General features: G+C 39.9%; 2 protein-coding genes across 2 annotated transcripts; both read right to left on the bottom strand.

The window, feature by feature from the left end:
- Positions 1–43: 43 nt before the first annotated feature.
- Positions 44–15,968, bottom strand: sdr16c5b (short chain dehydrogenase/reductase family 16C, member 5b). The gene is made up of 7 exons (XM_017712436.2): positions 15,729–15,968; positions 15,237–15,564; positions 10,822–10,953; positions 9,276–9,375; positions 8,989–9,133; positions 3,779–3,904; positions 44–1,502 (listed from the first exon to the last, which is right to left on the bottom strand). Exons 2-7 carry the CDS (start codon positions 15,555–15,557, stop codon positions 1,409–1,411), a joined length of 918 nt encoding a protein of 305 aa, XP_017567925.1. The 5' UTR covers positions 15,558–15,564; positions 15,729–15,968; the 3' UTR covers positions 44–1,408.
- Positions 15,969–19,998: 4,030 nt separating this feature from the next.
- penkb (proenkephalin b) lies at positions 19,999–23,836 on the bottom strand. Its single transcript, XM_017712391.2, has 3 exons — positions 23,461–23,836; positions 22,989–23,141; positions 19,999–21,224 (listed from the first exon to the last, which is right to left on the bottom strand). The coding sequence occupies exons 1-3, from the start codon at positions 23,467–23,469 to the stop codon at positions 20,580–20,582; spliced, it is 807 nt and encodes a 268-aa protein (XP_017567880.1). The 5' UTR covers positions 23,470–23,836; the 3' UTR covers positions 19,999–20,579.
- Positions 23,837–24,274: the final 438 nt, after the last annotated feature.

Genomic DNA, 24,274 nt, shown 5'->3' with positions numbered 1-24,274 from the left:
ATCTGATTATGATCGGATTATTTAGTGCATGGAAACACAATCATTATTTATATTCATTTTATTATAAATCTTAATGCTGCACAGATTTCTCAGTCAGTTTCGACTCTTCTATAGCTGCATTTATCATTCTGCCTATATTTTTATTGACAGCTTCCTTTTGTCCTCCTGCTTATGTGACATTGCACAGAACTAAAATATTAGTATCATTTTATACCTGTATCTCTTGCCAGATTAATTTTGCATGGTTGAAAACACTGATTCTAGTATACATTGTCAGTACTACAAAAGTCATTATTAAAAGTCATTATTAATTACATTAATTTCTTGGAAGAGCTGAAAAAAGCACATTTTTGTTAATACTCTGATGTTGTTCAGACTTGAAGCCACTGCAAAACCATCTGCCCTCACATTGATACTAAAACATTTCACAGTGTGAGCAAATGGTCATTGCTAAAAATGAGCAATCACTAAAATAGCTTTTAAACAGCTATAGGTTATGATGATATAATACGGAGCAATGTTGTGTTATCATAATAGAGGATTGAGGGAGATTTGATTGAAGTGCTCCTTTTTCAGCTGTTTCAAGTAACTATTCTTCAAAGACCTGTAATTCATCACAAGCCCGAGTGTCTGTACAGTGAAACGCAGTTATATTGCTTGGTATAGAGGAGTTACACCATCAAAAAAAAAAGATCAGTGGCATTTTATACTGGGTGATGAGAATTAGTGTAAAGGCAAATTAAAATAAGCACTCTATAAATATCCAAATAGGAATCTCATGCAATGAAGGCACAACATCAAACTAATGCATTTCAGTCTTGTTCACATCAGTCTTGCATTAGTGGGTTTTATAAGAGGTGTTTTATTCTGTAAACTTCTTTTTTTAAACCTCATTTTTTAAAGTGAAGATCAAATTTAGTATTTAAAGGCATCGTTTTTATAAGAGCTATTAAAGGGTTCAGTCAAGGCATATTCATGCAAGTAGTATACATCTTTCATAAGCCATAACACAGTTGTAAACAGCGCTTGCTTTGCTTTACAAAATGAAACATTTTATATATGAGTATTTTCTTAAAATGCAGACAGCTTTATTCTATCTATGTAAAGACTTGCGCTACTGTTATAGCATTGACATAATGGCTGCACATGCTAAAGTAATATCCAGTAACACATGAGCTATATCATTAAATCGTTAAATAGACATAGCCTAGAGAACTCAAGTTGTACAGTAAAATGACTAAGTGCTTTTGAGAACAGTTATAATGGAATGCCCTTGTTTGCTAATGACTTGCATAGTTAAAACGGTAATTGTCCATAGCTTTATTATTCCTCTTATACACTTCATCTTCACACTGCTTACAGCAGCAGATGCCAGTCTCTTCAGAATCTCAGTCTTCTGTTGGCAAACTCAGTCGCTCTTCTTGCGACCATTGAACTTGGCCATGAAGTCAAATGTTCCCATATATGCACCCAAGAGCAATCCCAGTTTAACAGGCAGAATACTGAGAGACAAAAAAGAAGAAATATGAGAAAGTAGCATCAAAACAACCAACAACCTGACAGCAATACAGCTAAACACAAACGTACATTGATTCAGCAGTACGTTTCAGTGTAAACATGATTTACGGAAACATACTGGAAGTGGAACGGAGGGAAATCTTAGTGTGGCATCAGAGTAGAATTTACTAAATCGCCACATAATTTGGCCTTAAATAGAAATAAGTTAGAGTTGTATGCAAAGGTTTGGACATCCTGGTTGATTCCTGAAGTGTAAAGAAGTAAATATTGGAGTAAATTCAGTGCATTACTTTTTTCAGTGTAAATTGACTGAAGTGTTTGTGAACTGACTGCTGACTCCAGACTGCTTAAATGAACTGCAACAGTGGTAAATAAAAACCTACATCCAACACAAAGAGAGAAGAAGCAAATATATAACCCCCAGATAAGACTCGTCATGGTACCAGCTCAGCAGGTCATTCAGTCAAAAGGTAAAAATAAATACAGCAAGTATTTATATTTCAAAAATAGTAGTAAGTAAGTACTGGGAGTAAATCTGCAGGGGACTGACTGTACGAGAGAAAGAGCAGTATGATCAAACATCATGTACATGCACACACATAACAATGAGGCAGAAATCTGGCAGCCAATCAGTCGGCTGGTAAGTGGTTTATCCATTACTGCATCATGGTCTCATCATAGCTGCAGCATCAGCTGTGTTGTCGCTAATTAAAATCTTAAATGCTGGCATAATTATTCTAGAGTTCAAAGAGCTCTGAGCATTAACAGCAGAGCACACACACACACTTGTACCCACACACAAGGGACAGTGATCCCACATATACACAAAGCACACATGTATGCATGTTTTAAATCAGTACAATAAAACAGCACAATGTTCCCTAATTAAAGATACTAAGAACTTGTTCTTGAGGGCACCAAGTCCAGTGACAGTTTAGTACTTTTTATTCTGAGACTGTAGAGCAAATACAAATAAACAACACACTTTTGTATGTGTGAGTGAATTTGCTTCCTTGAGGAAATGTTTACAATTTTTACAGTTATAATCCAATACCTACTTCAGCTTCTCAGTCTTTCATTAAATGGAATCTTCTAACTATATTAGATCTTCTAACTGGGTTCTTCTATAACTATAGAACTATAACAATTTATAAATCGCAAGAACAAAACCTTGTATCTACAAAATGAGAGCTTTGCAGAAGAAGGAAAAAACATACTTTACTTGTATTTGCTTGTATCGTGAAATTTACACACAATGTAAAGGGCAACAAACATTTTCAAATTACATCAAAAAGTGAAAAATGGAAAAAAATTATATACAATATAAGAATGAGATACGAGGTTTAATATATATATATAGTTGGCGCATATACACACACACACACACACACACACACACACACACACTCACATATATATATATATATATATATATATATATATATATATATATATATATAATTCATATATAATATATATCTCACTCTCTTTTGATAGTCTCACATTTGCTACATTTCATGGAAACAACTGTCAATAATCAAAACTAGGCATCTATGAGTGACAGAATTAGTACAAAATTACAGCATGCTTTTGTTATTAAGCATCCATAAATGAATGTTTCAACGTCAATTTGCATTAACTTACATTAGTAAATGAAAAACTAGGCAGATCTTGCCTCTTTGTCTTAGCAATAACTGCAAAACCACTGAAAACTGAAATAATGGCAAACCTCACAAGCTATTTCACCTTGTTATGAGAGCACTCAAACCTTTCAGTTGAACCGTCACATTACACACTTCTATAACTCAAGAATAACCAGTTTCACTGTAGTCCATTATTCAGCCACTGAATACTAAGCCTGGGATTTTATGCTGTTCAATCACTTTTGGGGCAAAATATTTTAGCATCAGCTTTTAATAGTATGGAAAAAAAAACTATCAAATCATTGTCTAGGCAAAACCTGCTGTTCATATTTACAGGAAGATATTTTGCATTGCAAAACTTATCCAAACTAGTAGTACAGAGCTGGTTAATGTTGTTTGGAGGTATTTTTACTTACTTAACAGAAAAGTATCATTAAACATCATATATTAATTAACTAATACTTTTAATGGGCCATGCATCCCTGGATTTTTACATGCTAAGGCTCAATATTAACAGTAACTACAGGCGCTTCATTGCAAACTAGCTGAGATATTCTTAGATTATAGAAGTGTGTAATAAAACCCATTTAAGGGCTTAAAAGTAAAGACCAACTTACTTCTTCAGAGCGATCAGAAGATATATGCTGCGGGGAAGACACAGTAAGACCTGATCTCTTCTAACAGCATCCACAATCTTTCTACACACATATTCCGGCTCCAGAATGGGCATCAATCGGGGCCACCTGCACAAACACACACACACACACACACACACACACATATTCACAACTAGCAACCACTTCTTACTGACTGCTTTGTTAATAATTTACACGGGCAATTTGTTTATACAGACCTGAGCTCAGTTGAAAGAAGATAACAGACAGTGCATGTATGAACAAGGAACGATGAATAAGGAATTATTTGAACTTTTTAAATGATTACTGAAAGATCTGGGCTTGTATTAAGACCTACCAATATATCGGTTGCCTGAAAATGTTGACCAATATTAGTGACCTGTGTTGTTATCATATTGGCAGATGATATTGTCAGTAATTAGCACCTTTTGTTTTTTTTGGGATTCAAACTTGTCATGATATATAGCTCATATAGATCAATATAAGGAGGTCTCAGATTAATTATATGACTGCAATATAGGTCAAGTCAAGTAAAGACGTAGTCCCTGTTTTCAAAGGTTGCTGGCTGGAGTGTTTGCTGTTTTCTCCGTTATGTCTTGCTAGACTGGCTGTTTTTTTACATTTTAAAGTAGTTGCATATTACACACAATTACAACCACCAACTTTTGGAGGTCACCTTTTTCTCTCATCGCATTCGTGACACATCTGGATAGAGCTCAAATCAGCCGATGAAGCAACATAAGTATCAGTATGGTGGACCGTGGTCTGTTGCTTTACTCTGAGTGCAGCATGTTTAGCTATGCCTCTCTCTCTGTCACTAGTGACAGCAGTGTTAGTAGCAGCTTTTGTGAGAAGTGTAAGATAGTTTCTTGTTTTACGGAGAAGTTTATGCAGTTAGAGGTGTGCAGGGCTAGTCAGCGCACCCTTGACTCCGGCAATACAGGCTGAACTAGACAATCTGAACACAAAACACTGTCATGGTAAGTATTACAAAAACACATTAAATGGATCCAAATGCAATCTTTTGACACAAAAACAGAAAGCAAAGCATTATGGGTAGCTCTACCCCCATGCTACAACATTTATATTATTTAAGACTGTAAGTTTCTGTTGTTCTGACAATCATATCAGTAAATAAAACAATGTTTAACCTAAACTATCAGAACATAGAACAAAAACTGTTTGCTGATTTCATGGGCTACCAGAATCTTTAGCCCCTAAAATCGGTATCTGTAACGGTTATAAAATGTGCTTTTTCGACCCAATTTGCTCCATAATGTAGTCGTCCTTTTTCACCCATTAGCTAGGTCTCCCCCATTCACACAACGGGAGGGTGAAAGCTAACATATGCTTCCTCCGAGTCATGTGAAGCATCAACAGATCTTTTTGAACTGCTGCTAACACAACATCATTTGACAGTGCTTGGAGGAGATCTCTCACGTCTAATTCTTTTATGTCAGCTAACAGACACCTGTGATGGCTAGCATTGTGCTGAGTGATGGGGGGCAGAGGGTAGGGGAGGACCATAACCAGAAACCAGAGAGAGCAAGACCAAGTCCACGGACGGCTGTTGCATCGCTCATGATCTCCCATTTATAGGCCCAATGTTTAAGACAGCTGTCTCATTTGGGAGCCCCTTCAAAGTACAATTTTTTAATATCTGTCAGATCCTAGTTTTTGAAAAATCACAAATCAAGGCTAATGATCTATGTAATGTGTCTTTTTACAGGTTATTCTGCTGAATAATTTAAACAAAACTTTTCCATTTCTGTGTTTAACTGTAACATTGTAACATGCTAGATAGTCAAATAAAATGAAACAAAACAGCACCTGCCTAATGAGAGAGAGAGAACCTAGCTAATTTTCATAATGGACATAAACGCGTCTGCATTTATGTTAGGCACCAGCGCCCCCCCCCACCCCCCCCCCCCCCCCCCCCGAACCCTGAGGGAGAAGCGGCTCAGAAAATGTGTGTATGTGTGTGTGTGTATGTGTGTGTGTGTGTGGCATAAATGCAAATATATTGTTAATAATGTTGGAACTATATGATAGATATGCACAGCATCAATGAACACATATGGCTACAGTATTGAATAGTAGCTGAAAAGAGAATAATTCAAGTAACTGTTAACAACAAAAGAATAGCATAAAAACTAGCATAAGGTTAACTATTTTTTAGATTCTTTTCCTGTGGCCTTTTACAGCAGTATTAACATTAATCTATTAAGGGTCAGCATGTGCCAATTTCATGAGTTCAGTTTCAAACTTTGTGTGTTTCATCATGTTAGCCCCATAGGTTTGTACATTTTCACATTTCTGTTTTGTTTACCATGATGTCCTGCTGTGCTAAATGTAAACAGGTGGTGACTTAGCAGTTGCTAAAGGGACTCTTAACAGCCAACCTTACGAAGGTTTTGCTTTACTGTCAGGATATCAGACATTTGAATCCTGGTGATGCCACTGCCCAAAAAAGTCACTAATTATTGGCACATCAATGATATTTCTGTTGACACTGCCAAATCTGCCGATTATCAATAATGGCTAATATTATCAGTCAGCTGATATACTGGTTGGGTTCTAGTGGAGTTTACAGAAGATTTTTCTCTTTTGAGATTTTTACATATAAAATGTAAAACTATGGAATAATCTGTATATGAAGTAAAATAATTATTCTGTACATATCCAGAATATTTACTGTTAAAGGAGCAATGGAATTGACTATTTACATAAACTTACTTTACATAAAAATGCACCAGTAATTTCTGCAAGTATATTATAAATTCATTGTTTTTAAACTGTATGCTACAGAGCTCTAGTTCACAATGAGCCTGCCTCCTCAGTGATGCTTTAAATAAACGCAATCCCTGGTTCACTATAATAGTGATCGTTCTGCTCACTTATATGTCTAATGTTTAAATGAGCATCCAGCAGAGCAAAAGATAATAGTTGAGTTTGACAGATACTAATTAAAATAATCAGCAACAGAACTTCTGAAGAGGCAGGGCCATCCACGCAGCCCCCTAACACCAAAACACACGTTCACCTCAGCAACATCTGACAAACACACACTGATCATTCAAATAGAACCTGACACCTGAGACATTGCTCTGGGCTAGTGAGACTCCAAAGTTGTCTGCCTGTCAGTCCACCTACATCTCTTTCACTCTCTCTCTCTCGCTCTCTCACTCACTCCATCTCTATCTTTCCCTTTCTCTGTTTATCTCTGAGAAGCTGAAATGATCTAGTGCCTGAAGATAGAGCCAAGCAAATTGTGCAGCGCTTTAAATGCACTATATAAAGCTTTAACTTTTTATAATTAAAAAGGAGCTCACTGAGCTAGCCATGCATATTGATTTGCTGACACAGCATGTGGTAAATGGACATTACACTACTTTGTTTCTATATAATGTCAGGATGTGATGACATAACGTTGTCCCATATATGTACATACACTGACATGCCAAAAGTCACAGGACAGGAACTAGTATCATGTAGGACCCCCTCTAGCCCAGCAAAGTGCTCGACATGTCATCGTTTGCACAAGTGGACAGTTCCACACCAGTATTGAACCAACACCAGCGTGCACAGTGTTTTGTTGACAGCTAGGGTCTATGGCTTCATAGGGTCTGCACCACACATGAACCCACATGAAAGTGTAACGGCGGGCGAGGAAGCGGACGCACGTGCTGAGATAAGTGACTTTTATTACGGGCAAATCCAGGGCCATGGTCAATACGGTCCAGGTTCAAATAGCCAACACGGACAAGAATAAAAGTTAGACATGACAAACAGAAACACGGAATCCAAATAATGCCAAATTGTCAAACTGCACACAGTACGTGCACACACGGTATGTGCACACACAATACGTGCCGGACTAGGAAACCAAAACAAAGAAAACAGTCGCTTGTCTGTTTGAGTGGGCAATTCTACCCAAATGCCACCAGTCACAATCATTAAGCACCTTATATGTAAGAATAATGTCTGATATTTTATACTTTATACTTACTATATGTAAGTACCTATACATGATAACATGCACTTATATGTAATGGTAACAGTATGTCCCATAAAAATCATCACAAACTGGTTATATGAACATGACAATGAGCATTCAAGCTCACAGAACAGATGGGCTACAACAGCAGAAGACCACAGCTTCCACTTCTGTCAGCCAACAACAGAAATTGAACAATAAGTTCAGTGTTTATTGGTGGCATTCCCAGTAAACAGATCTGAATCAAGTAGAACATCTTTGTGATGTGGTAGAACAGGAGATTGGCAGCACCTGAAAAATCTGCTAGACCAGAATCTAAAAGTAATGTTTCCAACATCTTGTGGAATCCATCCATGAAGAAGCGAGGCTGTTTTGAGAGCAAAAGGAGGCCCTGCCCAGTATTAGTAATGTTCCTAATAAAATGCTTGGTGAGAGTATTGTAAGTGTATCAACATTTTTTTATAATTATTTTTATACTTCATTTGAACATAGCAGCTGTTCTTTACATTGTTTGAAAATTTCCTGAATAAATCAACAGAAATTATTCAAAATCTCTTGAAATAAAATCTCTTTACATTTATTTACTGCACCTTATCTTTCAGTAAATGTTGCAAAAGTTTTTGTCTTCTGTAAAGCTTCTATTTTGCAGATACATTAGTTTTTTGAGTAGATCAAAACAACCTGAGTGTCATCTGAATGCAGGCTTCCACAGAAGGAATAAGACTAACAAATAAATCTGACCTGTTTGTACAAAGGCCTTAACAGGGTCAGTGTCAAAATGTGTTAAATTGTGAATAGTAACCTGAAAATAGTGCAGAATTTTGAATGTCTTCTTCATTTTACTTGATTTATTTGTTTTTATTTGTTTTATGTTTTTCACTGTTTGTGTAATTGCAGGATTAAATGACAGCAACCCTAGGTTTTCAAAGTAGTCTCAGATTTTGAACCCCACTGTATGTAATGAGAATTGTCTAAGGTTAATTTATGACACATTTATGTTAATATTGGTAAACAAAAAGAAATGGCTTTCAGTTTTAAACCAATAAAATAGCTTTCATAAAAAGTATTTTACAAAGTCAGGACCATTTTGCTGGTTCTCACATTGCAGGTTCCCCGTGTGTTCCTCTGAATTCTTTAGAAAAAGAAAATATACAAAAACAAACACACGCTTACACACACTGTCTGTGTATCTTACTTTGTGTTGGCTCCATCAAACATTCCAGTGTTGATAAAGAAGGGGCAAACTATGGTGGTCTTCACTCCATCACAGCCTGCAGCCAGCAGCTCCAAACCTACAGACTCTGCAAAGCCAACTGCTGCAAACTTACTCGCACAGTAATCTGTCAAACACACACACACACACACACACACACACACACACATACACAGACACACGTGTGTGAAACAGGAAACTTTCCGAGTGTTGCTGGGGTGGAGGAGTTAATGTTTACAGTCACAGTCATTATGGGGGAGAGTATATACCTGCCAGTCCACTGACTCCAACAAGTCCAGCAGAGCTAGCGATACTGACCAGATGACCGTGGTTTCCAGCAATCATTGCTGGGAGAAATGCCTTGTACATCTAAGGAGAAAAAAAGCAACATAATTGTATAAAAGGATCATTATGTTGAATACCAGATGTGGCTATCTAGCCTAAGCCCATACACAAGTAAAAGTATTGCTATTGCCATGAAATAATAACTCAAGCAGAAGTAAAAGCGGCCTAGAGTATAAAAAAAATGAACACATAAAAACACAGACGTAAAAAGTGAAAACAAGCAACCTCAGATCAAAAACTCCTCTGTCTTGAGTTCCCCATGGAAACTGCAGGGGAACTTCTTATTATATCCTGCATGTACCAGCAGAGGAACTGAAGCATGTGAGGTGCCCTTCTTCTCTTCGTTCAAAAATAAAATGTGAAAACTTGAGAGTAAGAGTTGTGAGCCACATCAAAGCAGTGTGGCTGTTCTAATAACTCCAAATGTGGGACTGGGTACCCAAAACTGGGTAAATTGCAGACTCCCGTACAAATAGTCATGACTTGCCATTTGAAAATACTCAGAAAAGCACAAATCCATCAAAAATATTCCTAAAATCAACTTGAAATCAAAATGGACCTTTTTTGAAACCTTGTTATTTCATCTTCACGGCTGCCTTAAGCAGCACATATCATTCTACATCATTTAAAAGACAAAATTTTTGCTTTCATGTAGTCTTCAGTCAAAGTGTAGTGACTTTTTAACACCTTTAAAACATCTGAAAAAGCCCGAGCTTCCCCGATGGACGCAAGTCACGGGAGTGACGGCGGTAGGAGGACGAAGACGCTGGTGCTGGCCATGAGAGGCACCAGAGGAAGGAGCGAGCTGCCTGCCCCCCCCCCACGTTACGCAGCGAAGCCGCTTCACTATACCTCATGGTCGACCCAAGCGGCCGAGTTGTCAGCTGGGGGTGGTGACAAGGAGGCGGAGTGGCAAGCTCTCGTTCCCGCTCGGCTGTGGTGCTCACGCTGCCCTTAATGAGAGCCAGGTGATGCAGATCTGGCTGGCAGCGTGAGCTGAGAGGGAACAGAGAGAGAGAGAGAGAGAGGGAGGGAGGGAGGGAGGGAGGGAGGGAGGGGTGGGGCTGCTGCAAGAGACAGAATAGTACTGAAAAGTGTGCAGCACATTTTTGGTTTAGGCTTTCGCTGTTGTGTTTGTTTGGTGTCAAATAAAGAAATATGGCTGCTGCAACCCTGAACCCTGCCTCCAGCGTCCTCCTTGAGCCCGGGGTAGAACATGCCATGGCCACACTTATGGATATTTTTGTGTGTAATAAAGAAAAAGGTAAAGTGCAATGAAAAAATATATACTTTGACTTTACAATATTCAAAGTTCCTGTCAGTTTCACATGAACAGTCTTGCATCAAAACAATTGTTGGCCAAAAATGTAAGCAGTTTTATCAGTGAAACATCATTTTTACATGTATAACCAACTGATATTATATACTTTTTTTTTTCAAAATAAGAGAGAGTAAATCAGAATAACTAACCCAGAAGTGGGCCATGGTGTTGACCTCCATTGTCTTCTGTAAGAGAGTATCCGGAGACTGCAGGAACTTCTTGCCTGTGACGATGCCGGCATTGTTCACCAAAATAGTGACATCACCAACCTCCCGTTTGACCTACAGGACAAATTGGGTCAGTGTCAACTTTCTCCAGCTGGACTACATACAATGAGTCAGTGTTTTCAACCCTTACAGCCATTCAGGACGAATGTTACAGTGCAATTTAGAGTCAATAGACTGTTCTGTTCTGGTGCCACTAGGTTATGTGGTTTATGTGCTTGGTGAGAGATTAAAAGCTCCTCTTTCTGTTACACAAGCCTGAACTGATAAAGACTGCAAGTGTGTCTGTTGAGTCTGCGCTTGTTTACACCTTACTTTAACATGTGTTTCCAGCTTATCGTGATGCGGGCTGACAAAATAAAGCTAGTCTTACTAACAAAAACGTACTAAAGTGGAACTGTTTAAAACTCCCAATAAGTCAAGTACATCTTCATTGTAGAAACACTGGCCCATCAAAGATGGAATAAATTAATTTTAATAGTAATAAATTCTAAATGCTTAAAATCTGACTGTAAAATGAGTGCATAACCAAAACTATCATCACTATCATCAAGAATACCAGTAAAAAGAATAACAATAGAAAAGAACAATAATACTTTGTGTAACAATAATAACAATAACAATTTGTGTGCATCGCAACCCAGTAAAAAATTTCATGTACTTATTTTACATGCACAGTGGTATAAACAAACACTAACTGTTCTATGTTCCATTCAAAGACATATTACCCTTTGCTTTTGTTTTGTACTAATACACCAGCCAAAAAAATTACAAATACAAAACACAGCTCATGCATACACTGTAATCTCATACACTGTAATAATACAGCATTTAAATATGTTATTGTAAGTAAAATAATCACAATACGCAATCATGTCATTCTACTTAGGACTTCAGGGTAAAATAACACTAAAATTTGTGGTCAGTTGGGGGAGAGGTACAGTCACAGTTAGACCTCAAACTCCACCTACAAGCACAGCAATTGGCTGGCTTCATACAGACATCTGCATGAATTAGGACGGTTCATGTAAAAGATATGTAAATGAGGTGCTGGTAGGCGGAGTCTTGATTCATTGTTAGCACTCAAATCTCCACTTCCTTCCACGTGGTATAAAAGTTTCAGGAATCAGATGTAGGGTAGTTTGTTGTCATTAAAGGTGGTCAAATCTGCGCTCTTTTTTCACACAACTATGATAAATGAGGACCACTACGACGTGGTCATTACATCAGATAAAAAGCACACTGGTCACATACTGCATGTAAGGACTGCAATAATATTCTGAGCTATGATAGCAGAGCAGAGCATTGAGTGTGGATGCACCTCGTTCTAGCGTAAAACTCTTTTTTTTTTTTTTATTTATGTGTTTTTTCAATTTTCTGGGTTTTTCCATTCAGAACTGGTGTTCCGGTGAATCCGGTGAACTGGTGAATCCGCTAGCGTTAGAGTACTTCCTCACACCAGTGAAGTCAGTGTCAGCTACAGCAAAAGCTCAGCTTTTAGACAAAGTGTAGAGTTTTGGCCTATTTTCTAGAACAAAATTAAGATTAGCAATAATACTGCTGATGCTAGATTCAATGGCAGCAAATGTTTGGTTTAACAATTCTTCTTCTGGAAATGCTCTGTTGTAGTTGTAACGCTCCAGAACTGATCAGATGCTCACGGATGAAGTTAGAAAAAGAGGCTTTCCAAACTCGTCGTCAAAACACAGGCAGTGGTCAAAGTCCAAAAACACAAAAAGACAAACATAAGCAGAGGGCAATCAAAATCCAAAAAGGGCAGAGACAAAAAGCACGGTCAAAAATCCAGAACAATAGTCAGATGAAAACAAGTAGGCAAATACAAGAGAAAACACTCAGTAGCTCACAGGTAAGCAATCCCCTGCAACGGTCTAACTAATCAGTCATCAGTCACATGATGAGGGATTTCTAATTCGGTCTAACCAAATCGGATGGATGTGTGACAGTAGTTTTGTAACGCTGTATTCCACACATTAACTGAGGTCTTACACTTCTTTTGTGCCTTCAGTTTGAAAAGTAATTAACAGTTCACTCTTTCCACTACACTTTTGGGAAAAGGGGCAAGTTTTCCTCATTCACAAATATGCTACAGCACGTTGTGAAATTTTTCAGGGGTACCCTGGCCACAGGCCAGCTGAACCAATTTGCTAGAGTGGCACCCTGAGGAGAGCACTGCATCTCTAATTAGATTAGAATACAAAAGACAGAAGCTAAGCACTTCATGTCTGAAGCAGGTTAACAATGACCTATCCTTGCATTTGTGTCTAAGTGTGTATTTTGTCCTAAAATAATGTCATAAATTTTTTTTCCAGGACACCCCAGAAGTTTTATTTTAAAAGCTAATTAAGGCCATCCACCCCCCCAGGACCCCCTATATTTCACACCTTCGGTGAGTTCCAATTTCTCAACATATTTACAAGTTTTTTTAAAGGTAAATTAGCCCTCTCTGATAATCTCTCAGTTCTTTGATCAATTATCTTTGGCAATTATCGTCTTATAAACATCGCCATCGGGTTACTTATCCATTGTCAACAATATTTGATTATGTTGCCCTATCGCCCAGGCCTAGTAGAGTTATAAAAACTTTTTCCTGTTGATCAACTCCAGTACTTAGTAAATCAAAACTCAGTAAATCAAATCTGTTGTGTATTAGTGTGTTCAGGTTTAAAATGTAGCTGTACCTGTCAAGACTAGTCAGGTTTGAAACTTGCAAGTGTAGCTCTGGCATGTGCTTCAATTTCATGCCTGTGCAGATCTCTAAACTTTGGTCGGATTCCTTTTACACTTTCCACAAAAATGTATCCCTTAAGGTGATCAAGTGACCAGCCAAATCACCACATAAAAGACACATCAACATAAATATTATTCTGTTCTGCTTTTGATAACGTACTGTAAACATGGTTTCTCACCTGTTACCACTAACATATTACATACTGCTAAACATAAGCTTATTATTCAGTAACTACAGGGGCTTTAGTGCAAACTGGCTGAGCTAATCTTAGGTTACAGAATCGTGTAATAAAACTTTGGACCTGCGGATGGCCCTGGACATGTAAGGGGGTAAAAGTTATGTAAATGTTAGGCAGATAAAGAAAGCGCATCCTATTTACACTTGTGTTGATTCGTGTCTGTCTGTTTGGCGTGATCTGTCTGTAGGTCAGTTACAACGTGTCCTGGGTGTGTATACAGCTGAAGCTGTGTTTCATGCGCTGAACTCCCACCTGATCCAGTGAAAATGTAATTTGCTTGTTTACTCACTACTGTTGTGTCAACAAGTTGATCTCAGTGATGCACTAGCCAGATTTACATGTTTACCTTAGACTACTTCTTCAAGATTTGAGTTATAAATACTAAATATATCATGTTGAGGTAAAAGTGAAAAAACGTTTCCTCTGGAGACTATTTTGCCTCAAAATGCTCTGCATGGAAAAAAGGTTCATCATTTTATTGTACCACGTAGATGCACACAAAGAAAACAGGCAACCTAAGTTGATTTCTTCAAGTATGCGACAGCACCGTTTTTTCAGCGTCATAATAGGTCTTAAAAAGCACATTTTAGAACAAAACGTTATCTCAGAACTGTCCTAAAGCCACGTCTCAGACATCAGGTCGTGCATTCTTGCTCATGTCATGTAATAACTTTCTGGGATATACGTTTTAGAAGCATTAAACTCTTCAGACGTTTGCTTCCCATCACCGCCACAGTGAACAACTCTGACACAATAAGCTCCTCTAGAATGAACCATTTCCCATTAAACTATTCAGAACGATTGATCACACCTTGACGATTTAATTATCCAGAAAGTTTGAAAAAAAAAATGGAATTGATGCAGTGCAATTTTGTCAGAGAACCTATGAGGTGTGTACAATTTTAGGGGGGGGGGGGGGGGGGGGGGGTGTCGCAGGTAACCAAAGCACCCCCTGTGCCATGAACCCCATTGAAATATGTGTGTTTGTGCGGTCTGTCATGCTATACACCTGCTCTGTTTTCATTGCAGCCACAGGGAACTGTACACACTAACGCTCCCACCCCCATTGTACACTCAATAAGCATCCAGTTTCATGGGTGAGAGTGTGTGTATGTATGTGTGTTGTTTTGCTATACTTGTGAAGACCACAGGTCCTCACACTGACAGGACATGGCATTTTGTTTTCACCAAAAAGTTCTTTCTTTGAGGTTAAAGTTAGGGTTAGATCTGAGTGCAGACGCAGCATTATTTGGCTGCAGTAATGCAAAAGTCAGTAGAGGCCTATGGAAGTCCTCACCAAGTATAGCAAGCCTGTGTGTGTGTGTGCGTGTGTGTGTGTGTGTGCGTGTGTACCTGGTCTGCCACTCTGTACACCTCCTCTCTATGACTGCAGTCGCAGGTGTAGCAGTGCGCGCGGGTCCCGTACGTTTCTCTGATCAGTGTCGCTGTCTCTCTGTTGCCCTCCTCGTTTATGTCCCACAGCACCACTCTCGCGCCAAGTCTCGCGAACTCCAGCGCCATCAGCCTGCCCAGCCCGCTGCCCGCGCCGCTCAGCAGCACCGTCTCCCCGGCAACGCTCTTCCTGCGCGCGGGCACGACTGTGCGCCACAGCGCCTCCAGACTGAACCAGAGCGAGAGCAGGAGCACCTTCAGCGTCTCCAGGAGGAAGTTCATGACGGCCCTGAACACGAACACAAGACTTTCTGACTCACTTCAGAGAAAAGCTGCCCGTCAGCAACAACAGCCACGGACACCCCGCCCCTCAACCCTCAAGCCTCAGAGAGCTCGAGTTCTGCGCCGACTTCCGCTCCTCTGAGGAGATGCAGCTCCGCTCAGCGAACTTACCTCAGTTAGCAAACTACAGCACAGACCAGCTCGCTCCTCTCTCTCTCTCTCTCTCCCTCTCTCTCTCTCTCTCCCTCTCTCTCTCTCTCTCTCTCTCTCTCTCCACACTCAGCTCTCTCCGTGCTGTCAGTACAAAGGTCAGTGCGGCCGTTTGGGCCGCGGTAACGGTGGAGGACGTGGAGGGCGCGGCCTCTGCTTAACCGTTTACACGCCGAGAGCCGAAGAAGTTTCCTAGTGGAGAGATAGCCCTGAAACACGGGCTGAGGCGTTAGTACTTCGTTCAGACATCAACAGCACATCAAATATAGAGGCATCGCAGTGACGTAAGAAGTGAGCCAAGTGATAAAAGTATTCACGTTCAAAGAAGGCGGTTCTTCAGTTTGATGGAGAGTGTGTGCTATATGGTTCAATGCAGCACCGTAAAAGGTTCTTCTCTTCTTTTGTTACGATGTAAAGCTTGTAACAATAGAAGAACCCTTTTGGTTCTGTATAGAATGATTTTCAATAAAGGCTCTATATAAGACCATATGCAATACACTCGCCTTCAATCTGAGGAACCATTTCACCAGGCAGAGAACCATTGAAGTATGCAAATGGTTCTTTGAGTGTTCGTGGGTCTGTATAGAACAGCTGTCTTTACTAAAGAACCCTTGAAAAGCCATGCTTAAATGGTTCTTTATATGGTGAATGGTTCTCTCTCTCTCTCTCTCTCTCTCTCTCTCTCTCTCTCTCTATATATATATATATATATATATATATATATATATATATATATATATATATATACATATATTGCTGTTGTCGGATTAAACCTCATACCTCCAAAATGATAGCCTTACAGGAGAAGGCTACAAAGCATACTCTACTTTTAATGTAAATCGGGTTTTTCCAAGTAATTTTGGCTCATTGTTGGTCCATTCACAATGAAACTTACACGCAATATATGAGACCACAGGTACAAAAACTGAAAAACAACGAAAGCTGTGTAAATGTTGTAACAGAATGACATTAAACACAAAAATGGAATTAGTAACTAACTGGTAATGACTACAGTGTAACTGAGTGGAAGTAGATTCCTTTCCTCACAAATATTCTTGAGCAGAAGTGAAAGTATTATCATTTCAAAATACAGAGGAAAGTTCAAATCCATCAGATATTTTCTTTGGTATCTTTTTTCCAGTATGCAGGTAAGAAGTGTGAGGTATGAGTTTGTTATACAGTTGAGCAAATGTTTGACACAGTTTGAAAGGCTATTCAGCTGCATGGTTACGTAGCTGCTGGCTGTGTACTATGTAAACAGACACTTTGGCCTAGTGGGCGCATTTTGTTGATTTAAAAATTAAAACATTTCAGCATGGAACAAAGTAAAAATGGTGTGATTTTTTTGTCCATTTTAATTGCAGAACAGTTCTAGTTCAGAAATGTTCATAGTTTGTCTGGCAGGCACATGGTTGAGATAAACCTGCAGATTTTCATTATGCTCCAGTCATGGAAACTGTGATTTCAGAACCGTAATCTTGTTTTTATTAAACTAGTTCAAGGTTAATTTTGAGGTATGTTTTGGATCGTTGTCTTGTAATATTCAGCTTTTTTTCTTCTTTAATTTAATCTTTGCTGCCCATGGGACATTTTTATCGAGGATATGTTCATGTTTAGTAATATGCAATATAAGCTGTCCATTCTCAATATTTTACTGGCTGCCAAACACCATACTTAACAGCTGGCAAGGTTTTCTTTTATTAAAATGCTTCACTTCACAGTAATTGTAGCCAAATAGTTCAGTTTTTGTTTAATCAGATTACAGCACCTCTGTAATGCCTCTGGATTATCTAGGTGTTGTTTTGCATTCTGTAGTTGTTGACTTTTGTGGTGAGACGACAGTTAAGGTTTCCTTCTGTTGACCCTTCTGTGCAGATGATGTTTATCCAATAACACTGGCTGTTGCAGATTCCCATGTCAACCAAATCTTCCTGTAGGTCTCTGACAGTGATATGGGGGTTTTGCTTTGCACACCTGACCAGTCTATGAGCAGTGCTTTTCAGAGGATGTATGGTGTTAGTCTTCCATATCTTGCCTTGACTTTCACAGATCTCCTAACTTCCCTTTCTTAATGACATTTTGCACAGTGAAAAATCACAACCAGGAACGGTTTAGACTTCTCGTATAGTCTTCTCTTGCTTTGTAAGAATGAATTATCTTTAGTTTCAGATCCTCATTCAGCCTCTCAGATCAGCCCGTGGCTGTTGAGTGTAAACACAACACAGAGGTTTAAAGGCTCATATTGTTTATTGTGTACACCTGACTTGGCTTATGGCCTAATGAATGAAATAAGCTCTTACAAAAAGTATAATTAGTGGATCGACCTGAAAGGGTGCCCAAACTTTTGCACACGGTACATTTTATTTGAGTTTTTTCCAAAATATTTAATTCATCAAATAAATGGTAATCCTGCATTAAAACTGTTCCATGTAGATGATATGCAAACTTTTCACATTCAACAAAAATTCAACAAAACATGCATTTTGAGCAGGAGTGCCCAAACTTTTGCATACAACTGTAGCTCATATAAATTACCATACAACATAAGCGAACATCCATGGATGTCCATGGAATCAATTGTATGTGTGAACACCCCTTTACCTCAGGGGTGTCCAAGCTTATCCACAGAGAGCCACTGCGGCTGCACGTTTTCATCCCAACAAAACGCAAGCACATGTGCTCGGTGATTTAACGGGTAGACTCAGGTGTGCTACTGCTTGTTTCGCAAACCTGCAGCTACACCAGCCCTTTGCAGATAAGATTGGACACCCCTGCTCTCCCTAGTCTGGTACTCTACCTAGCATGTAAATCGATGCCAATGTGACTGTGTCACTTTCTGCATGAGAAAGAACAGACATTAGACTATTGACAGTGCACACAGGTGTATACAAATAATACTGTTTAACCAATTTCATTAAATGTTCAAGATTTCAGTATCAATCTAATTATAGTTGAGATGTAAGTAATATTTCCTCACAAATGTAAAGGGCTTCAGTGGTTTAATGTGAAATGACGCAGGGTAGAGAACACCTCTCATTTTATTTACAGTGGTAAATATTTACAGGAACCAAATGTCACATTGTCTACAACTCAAGTAAAGCCATTTTATTTGTTGTCCAAAACAACCAGTGACCTACAAATCTTTTGAGTTGTATATGTGATGTTCATGATGCTAAAGCAAACATATTTTTTGTAGTAATTTTTTGCCCTATAATGCCCCACATGTACCTCCTCATCCATGAATGAATAAAAAAATTATGCTTTAAATCAAATCTTTATTTCAGAATCAAAATTCAGGCCTCAGACAGCGTATTCCTAACCGTTTCATGTGATAGCTATCTGTGAGGCAGCTTTTAGAGGCATTAACTTTATGTTTCTGGGTCTTATCACCACCACCACTGTGAACAGTTTCTCACAATGACGCATTTCACATCAGTGATGAATGAGGATCTGTTTACATTTTAAAACTAATATGTAATATTTTACATTTTCCAGCCTCTCTGTATCCTTTTAAAATGTTTTGTGCACCTGTCAGACTGATATATAAATGCCATCTCTTCTGATTGGCTTCCAATTAATATGCCTCATTCCAAAACTTGATATTCAGAAAGGATTAAACACTACTTATATTTTGGATTTTGTTACATCACAAAAACGAGTTAAAACAGCTTAGTTTGCATATAGGAAATGTGAATTGTGTATTTTAAACCTATTTACAGACTGTATCAAACTTTTGTAAAACATTATTTAAGTGAGGAAAAATTGTTTTTTTCATAAGTCTGGCTTGCCGATTAGATCCAGTTGAAGTGTTTAAGATTAGCCTACTATGGAAATGAAGGTGAAAGACTTTGGACTTTGGTACTGTATTCTGAGCATGCTGTAGCATTAGCAGTTCAACTGGCTCATTCTGAAAATGTTTATGGTTTTGACTCTTGCCTTACTTAGAGAATGATTGTATCTCAGTTGTAAATTATGTAAGCTACCAAAGGTTTAGCTGCAGTGCCCTTATTCTAGTCAGACTATTAAAATGAAAGCTTTGCACCATCATTTCACAACATTGATCAAGTGATTAGGCTAGCCTTTATAATGACAGGCATCATCTTGACATGCTCTAGTAAAGTCATTCACTTCTGCTCACTAACAATAGTCTGAAAGCACCACTCAGAGATGAGACAGGATATGTCGCTGACGCAGCAGATTGACATATTTATTTGAGACAGAGGCATTCTGGTGCAGTTTCGAGCAGTTTATTCAAGCTGTACAGCATACGACAAATTCAGACTGACATCAGAACAACAGACTATGAGAAATACAGGCATCGAGGGGGGGAAATCACTCTGTTGTGGACAAATAAACAATGTGTTTACCCTCTTCAGCTGCCATACCTCGTTCTGTCACTGGATCAGTAGCTAACTGAATTTGGCGCAAAAGTCTTTAACTGTGGTGAGGCTGAGGAAAGAGGAACAAATGGACAAATGGAGCAATGGGCAGACCAGAGAGATAATAACGGAAATGACTATTATTATCATCATATTATTGTCTTAATTCTGTTACACAGGCTTGCATCTGTCAAAAATAAATCCTGTTACCCACCATAAGCCACTGTATTTACTCTTTGAGTGCATCTTGTTCATGTTTTTAATACATATTTAGCACTATGTGGACTTTATGAACAAATCATAAACACGGTGTTGGGACTGTAAGCATGTTTCTTTTTTATTTCTGCTGTGATCATAGAGTAACGTCTACAAGTTGGAGGACAGAGTGGAACAGAACACGACAGTTAATGGCTAATCAAAGTCTGCAAGGAATTTAAAATCCCATAAAACCCCCATATCTCTTCTCCATCTCTGACGACTCCTCTTCTTCCTCCTCCTCCTCCTCTTCGTCCTCCTGTGGGGAGCGTTTGAGGAATCCTCCGTAGCGTTTGCTCTCCTCCGCCCACTCTGGCCGGCCCACTCGCCTCATGAAGCCCCCATACCGTTTCTGTAGTAACCTCTGAGCCTCAGGGTCATAACCTCTCCTCATAAATCCGCCATAGCGCTTAGCCATGCCCTCTAACCCTGCAGCCCCTCCCCTCGCATTAAGAAAGTCCCTGATTGCAGCTTCCTCCTTCCCGCTGTCATCTTCCACCTGATTGGCCAGCACCTCAACATCACTGCTGGAAAGGATTTCTCGGCCATGGTCGATGTCATCTGGCTCCAGGCCGTAGAGTTCCGCCGCCTTCTTCATGAAGCCTCCGTATCGTTTCATAAAGCCTCCGTAACGCTTCATGAAGCCGCCATATCTCTTCATGAAGCCACCATACTTTTTCTCCTCCTGGTGTTGCTGTTGGGGCTCATTTTCTTCTGTTACCTGCTCTGCCTCAGGTGTGCTTTCGGTGGCCTGCAGGAGACCTTGACACAAGCCCCAAGAGTTGCCAACATTCAGACGCCCCTCGCACTGCAACACACACGCCTGCCAAAAACATATGAGCATGAGAACAGTCTGTAAGACACATACACACACTATCTGACAACTCTGACAAACACAGATAAACACCCAACACTTCCAGCCACTCTGGCATAATTAAGCGCATCAGTGTTGATGCTGTGGGCGGAAATGTCAGCCCTCTGTCCAGTCTCCATTAACATCAAACAGGAATATATGACACCAGTAACTGCTTCCCCTTTCATTCCACAGCAGTGTGGTTGGTGTAAATGAGTGAGTGAGTGTGTGTGGGCGTGAGGCAGTGATAAGCTCGTGGGCAAACATATGAATGCTAATGCAGCATGATGCTCAATTTTAAGAAAACGTTAAATAGAATTATCTTAACACATGCAGTCTTGTAATACTATCTTCATCAAGATTCTTGTAATGTGTATTACTCTGGATTACACCACATCTGCGACTAAACCTAAACTTAACCTCAGTAAACAAAATGAAGCTCTTTTATTTTTCTTCATTTGTCCTCCAGCCAAATGTTGCTACTCACAACACCTGGCTGTTCAGGTTTTTCTGTGATTAGGTCTCCATAAATAGAGTAAAACAGAGTATACAAACACACACGCACACACTCAAAAATCAGGGTGTTCAGTGATAAGAGTGAGGAAAACTAAGTCACATATATATAAAACTTTACTGAGATGTCTCTGCATAGTATTGGTGTAAAATTTGATTTCCAATTCAGTCACTTTACACTCTCTCTCTCTCTCGCTCTCTCTCTTTCTCCCCATCATTCCGTTTCACACTGACAGCTTTGTGATGTGATAACCACCCCAAAAAAAATTTTAGGGCAGCTTTGATCAATACATCATCATGGATTTAGGCAGCATGCAGTGGTTAGAAAACGCCACTCAATAAATGATCAGTAAGACAAGTTCATTTCCAATACAATCAATTGTCTAATAAAAAAGATCTAAATAACTCCGGTAAACACGTTGATGTCCTTTTCTTATAAAAAGTCGTCTACTACAAAGTGTAAATACACAATACCAAAACACCAAACCATTATTATCATTATTATTATTATTATTATTATTATTAGTAGTAGTAGTAGTAGTATTGCTGCTGCTGTTGTTCTGTTGCTGTTTGCCTGTTTTGTTGTTATATAATATTATGTTGTTGGTAGCAGTATTATTTTTATCAACTTAACAAAGAAGCCCTCTGGCTTTAGAGGGTCCTAATACACTGAACAGAGCGATGCATTGAATTGAAGTGTACATTTAAAATATATGTTACATTAACACACGACTTTCCTTATGGTAGTAAATGTGATGATTGTACGTTTTATGCTCGTGGAAATGAACGCACACATTCAATGCATGACAGTTTTCACTGTATCTTATAAGAAACATGCCTAAAAGAACAAGCCCTGAGCGTTTCCGTTCAGGTCACTGAACTGTCCAGTAGTGGTCAGTCAGTGCGCACGTCCAGTCGTTTTGACTTCCATCTACCAGACATCTAGCGCTGTAGGACAAGGCTTGCAGCAGGTCAGCTGTATTATAGGAGCCTAAAAGAGGGTAAATGGTTTATCACAAGCAATAAGCTTCAACTGAAGCGCTTTCGTCACGGCTTTAAGCTCCCAGAGCGACGCGCGCGGCTTCTGGCACAAACTGGCACAGAGCGTGACTGTTTTACGCAGCGCTCCGCTGTGTGTGTGGGTGGGTGGGTGTGTGTATGTGTGTGTGTGTGTGTACCCGAACAGCATGCAGTGTGTGCTGTGCGTGCCGGCGCACTTACTATGGAGCTGATGTGCGTTTGCTGAAGCCCCAGGCGCCCGGAGCAGCGCGCGCAGTCCGCGCCACAGTCCGCGCGCGCCGAGAGCGCGAGCCACGCGACCACCAGCAACAGCAGCAACGACCACCTGGAGTTCACCAGCACCACCGACGACGGCTAGAGGAGGTAAAAAAGGAGAGGAAAACACTGTTACAGGCTTCCTTAACTGAACTGCAATTTAATGCCACCAATAGAGCGGTGAGGGGCCACTGGTGAACAAAGCTTTCCTTTCCATCAGTCAAAAGAAAGTAAAACGAAAACGGATGTAAGATGTTCTGTTCGATTGTACCAAGTACATTTAGTGCTCCACTACTTTGGAAAAGAAAAGAAGGAACAATGAAAACGTGGAAATATGGAAAAACAGCTGTAAACGACTGTCTGGCGTTCCTCATTCAGATGACAGTATGAGGCCGTTTGGAGAGACGCGTTCACTGACCTTCATCATCACGCTCTGCTTGGGGGTCCGCTTCAGTCCCAGCGCCGTGTGTGTGATGCCGCTGAAGACTCGTGCTGAACTGGAGCCACAAATCTGGCTAAATGTCCCCAGAGAGAGGGAGTGAGCGAGAGAGAGAGAGAGAGAGAGAGAGAGAGAGAGAGAGAGAGATGGAGATGGAGGAGGGGTTGCGCAGTCACGGTCTGCGCTCCACTTCAGCCTCGTTCACTGCACACTTCGCTGAGCCGCTTCTTTCTCCTATTGAGCCTCTTTCTGCGGGGCGCGTGTGAATGAAGTTGATGAAGGAAAGTCCCGTCCAGTCTTTAAAGGCGCTACGCGAGGTTCCCCTCCGCGCGCCGGGGAAACTCACCCTGACGCGCAATGACGCACGAGAACGAGGAGTGCTACTGTATAATGACCCGCTTCACGGCTAATTATATGAAGAGAGTCAGAAGGCAGAGAGGGAGAGGAGGTCAAGACGAAGGCAAAGGAGTCGCTGTCTACTAAATCATGTCCCAGCGCGAGCTCAATGGACCAAAACCTTCTCTCCAATTCCATTAAAGCTTTTCACTGTGTGGAGCCAAGAAGCAGATGACGTAGGGCCAAACATACACACTCCACACGCACAGACATACACACGCTGGACTTGATAGACCTACACGCACATGCCGAACACACATATCCACACTCACACTGGGGTGAGACAAATAAGTCCAAGATGCACCCCATTCTCCGTTGAAAGATTTAGAATTCACTCTCAAGGGCTCTCTAAACTCACACACACACAAGAGAGGTTATAAAGTCAGATACTTTGGCT

Source organism: Pygocentrus nattereri, chromosome 2 (genome assembly GCF_015220715.1).
Source record: "Pygocentrus nattereri isolate fPygNat1 chromosome 2, fPygNat1.pri, whole genome shotgun sequence".
Classification (NCBI taxonomy): domain Eukaryota; kingdom Metazoa; phylum Chordata; class Actinopteri; order Characiformes; family Serrasalmidae; genus Pygocentrus; species Pygocentrus nattereri.
This window is presented reverse-complemented; position numbering and strand designations above follow the sequence as displayed.

Bases quoted from the DNA above. Each gene is read 5' to 3' on its own strand.
- sdr16c5b (XM_017712436.2), bottom strand. From the start codon at position 15,557: ATGAACTTCCTCCTGGAGACGCTGAAGGTGCTCCTGCTCTCGCTCTGG. The intron at 9,376-10,821 runs GTTAGTTATTCT...TTTTCTCCTTAG, and splicing joins ACACCATGGCCCACTTCTGG to ATGTACAAGGCATTTCTCCC. The intron at 1,503-3,778 runs GTAAGTTGGTCT...TTTGTCTCTCAG, and splicing joins CTTCTGATCGCTCTGAAGAA to TATTCTGCCTGTTAAACTGG.
- penkb (XM_017712391.2), bottom strand. The intron at 21,225-22,988 runs GTAAGTGCGCCG...TGTTTTTGGCAG, and splicing joins AAACGCACATCAGCTCCATA to GCGTGTGTGTTGCAGTGCGA.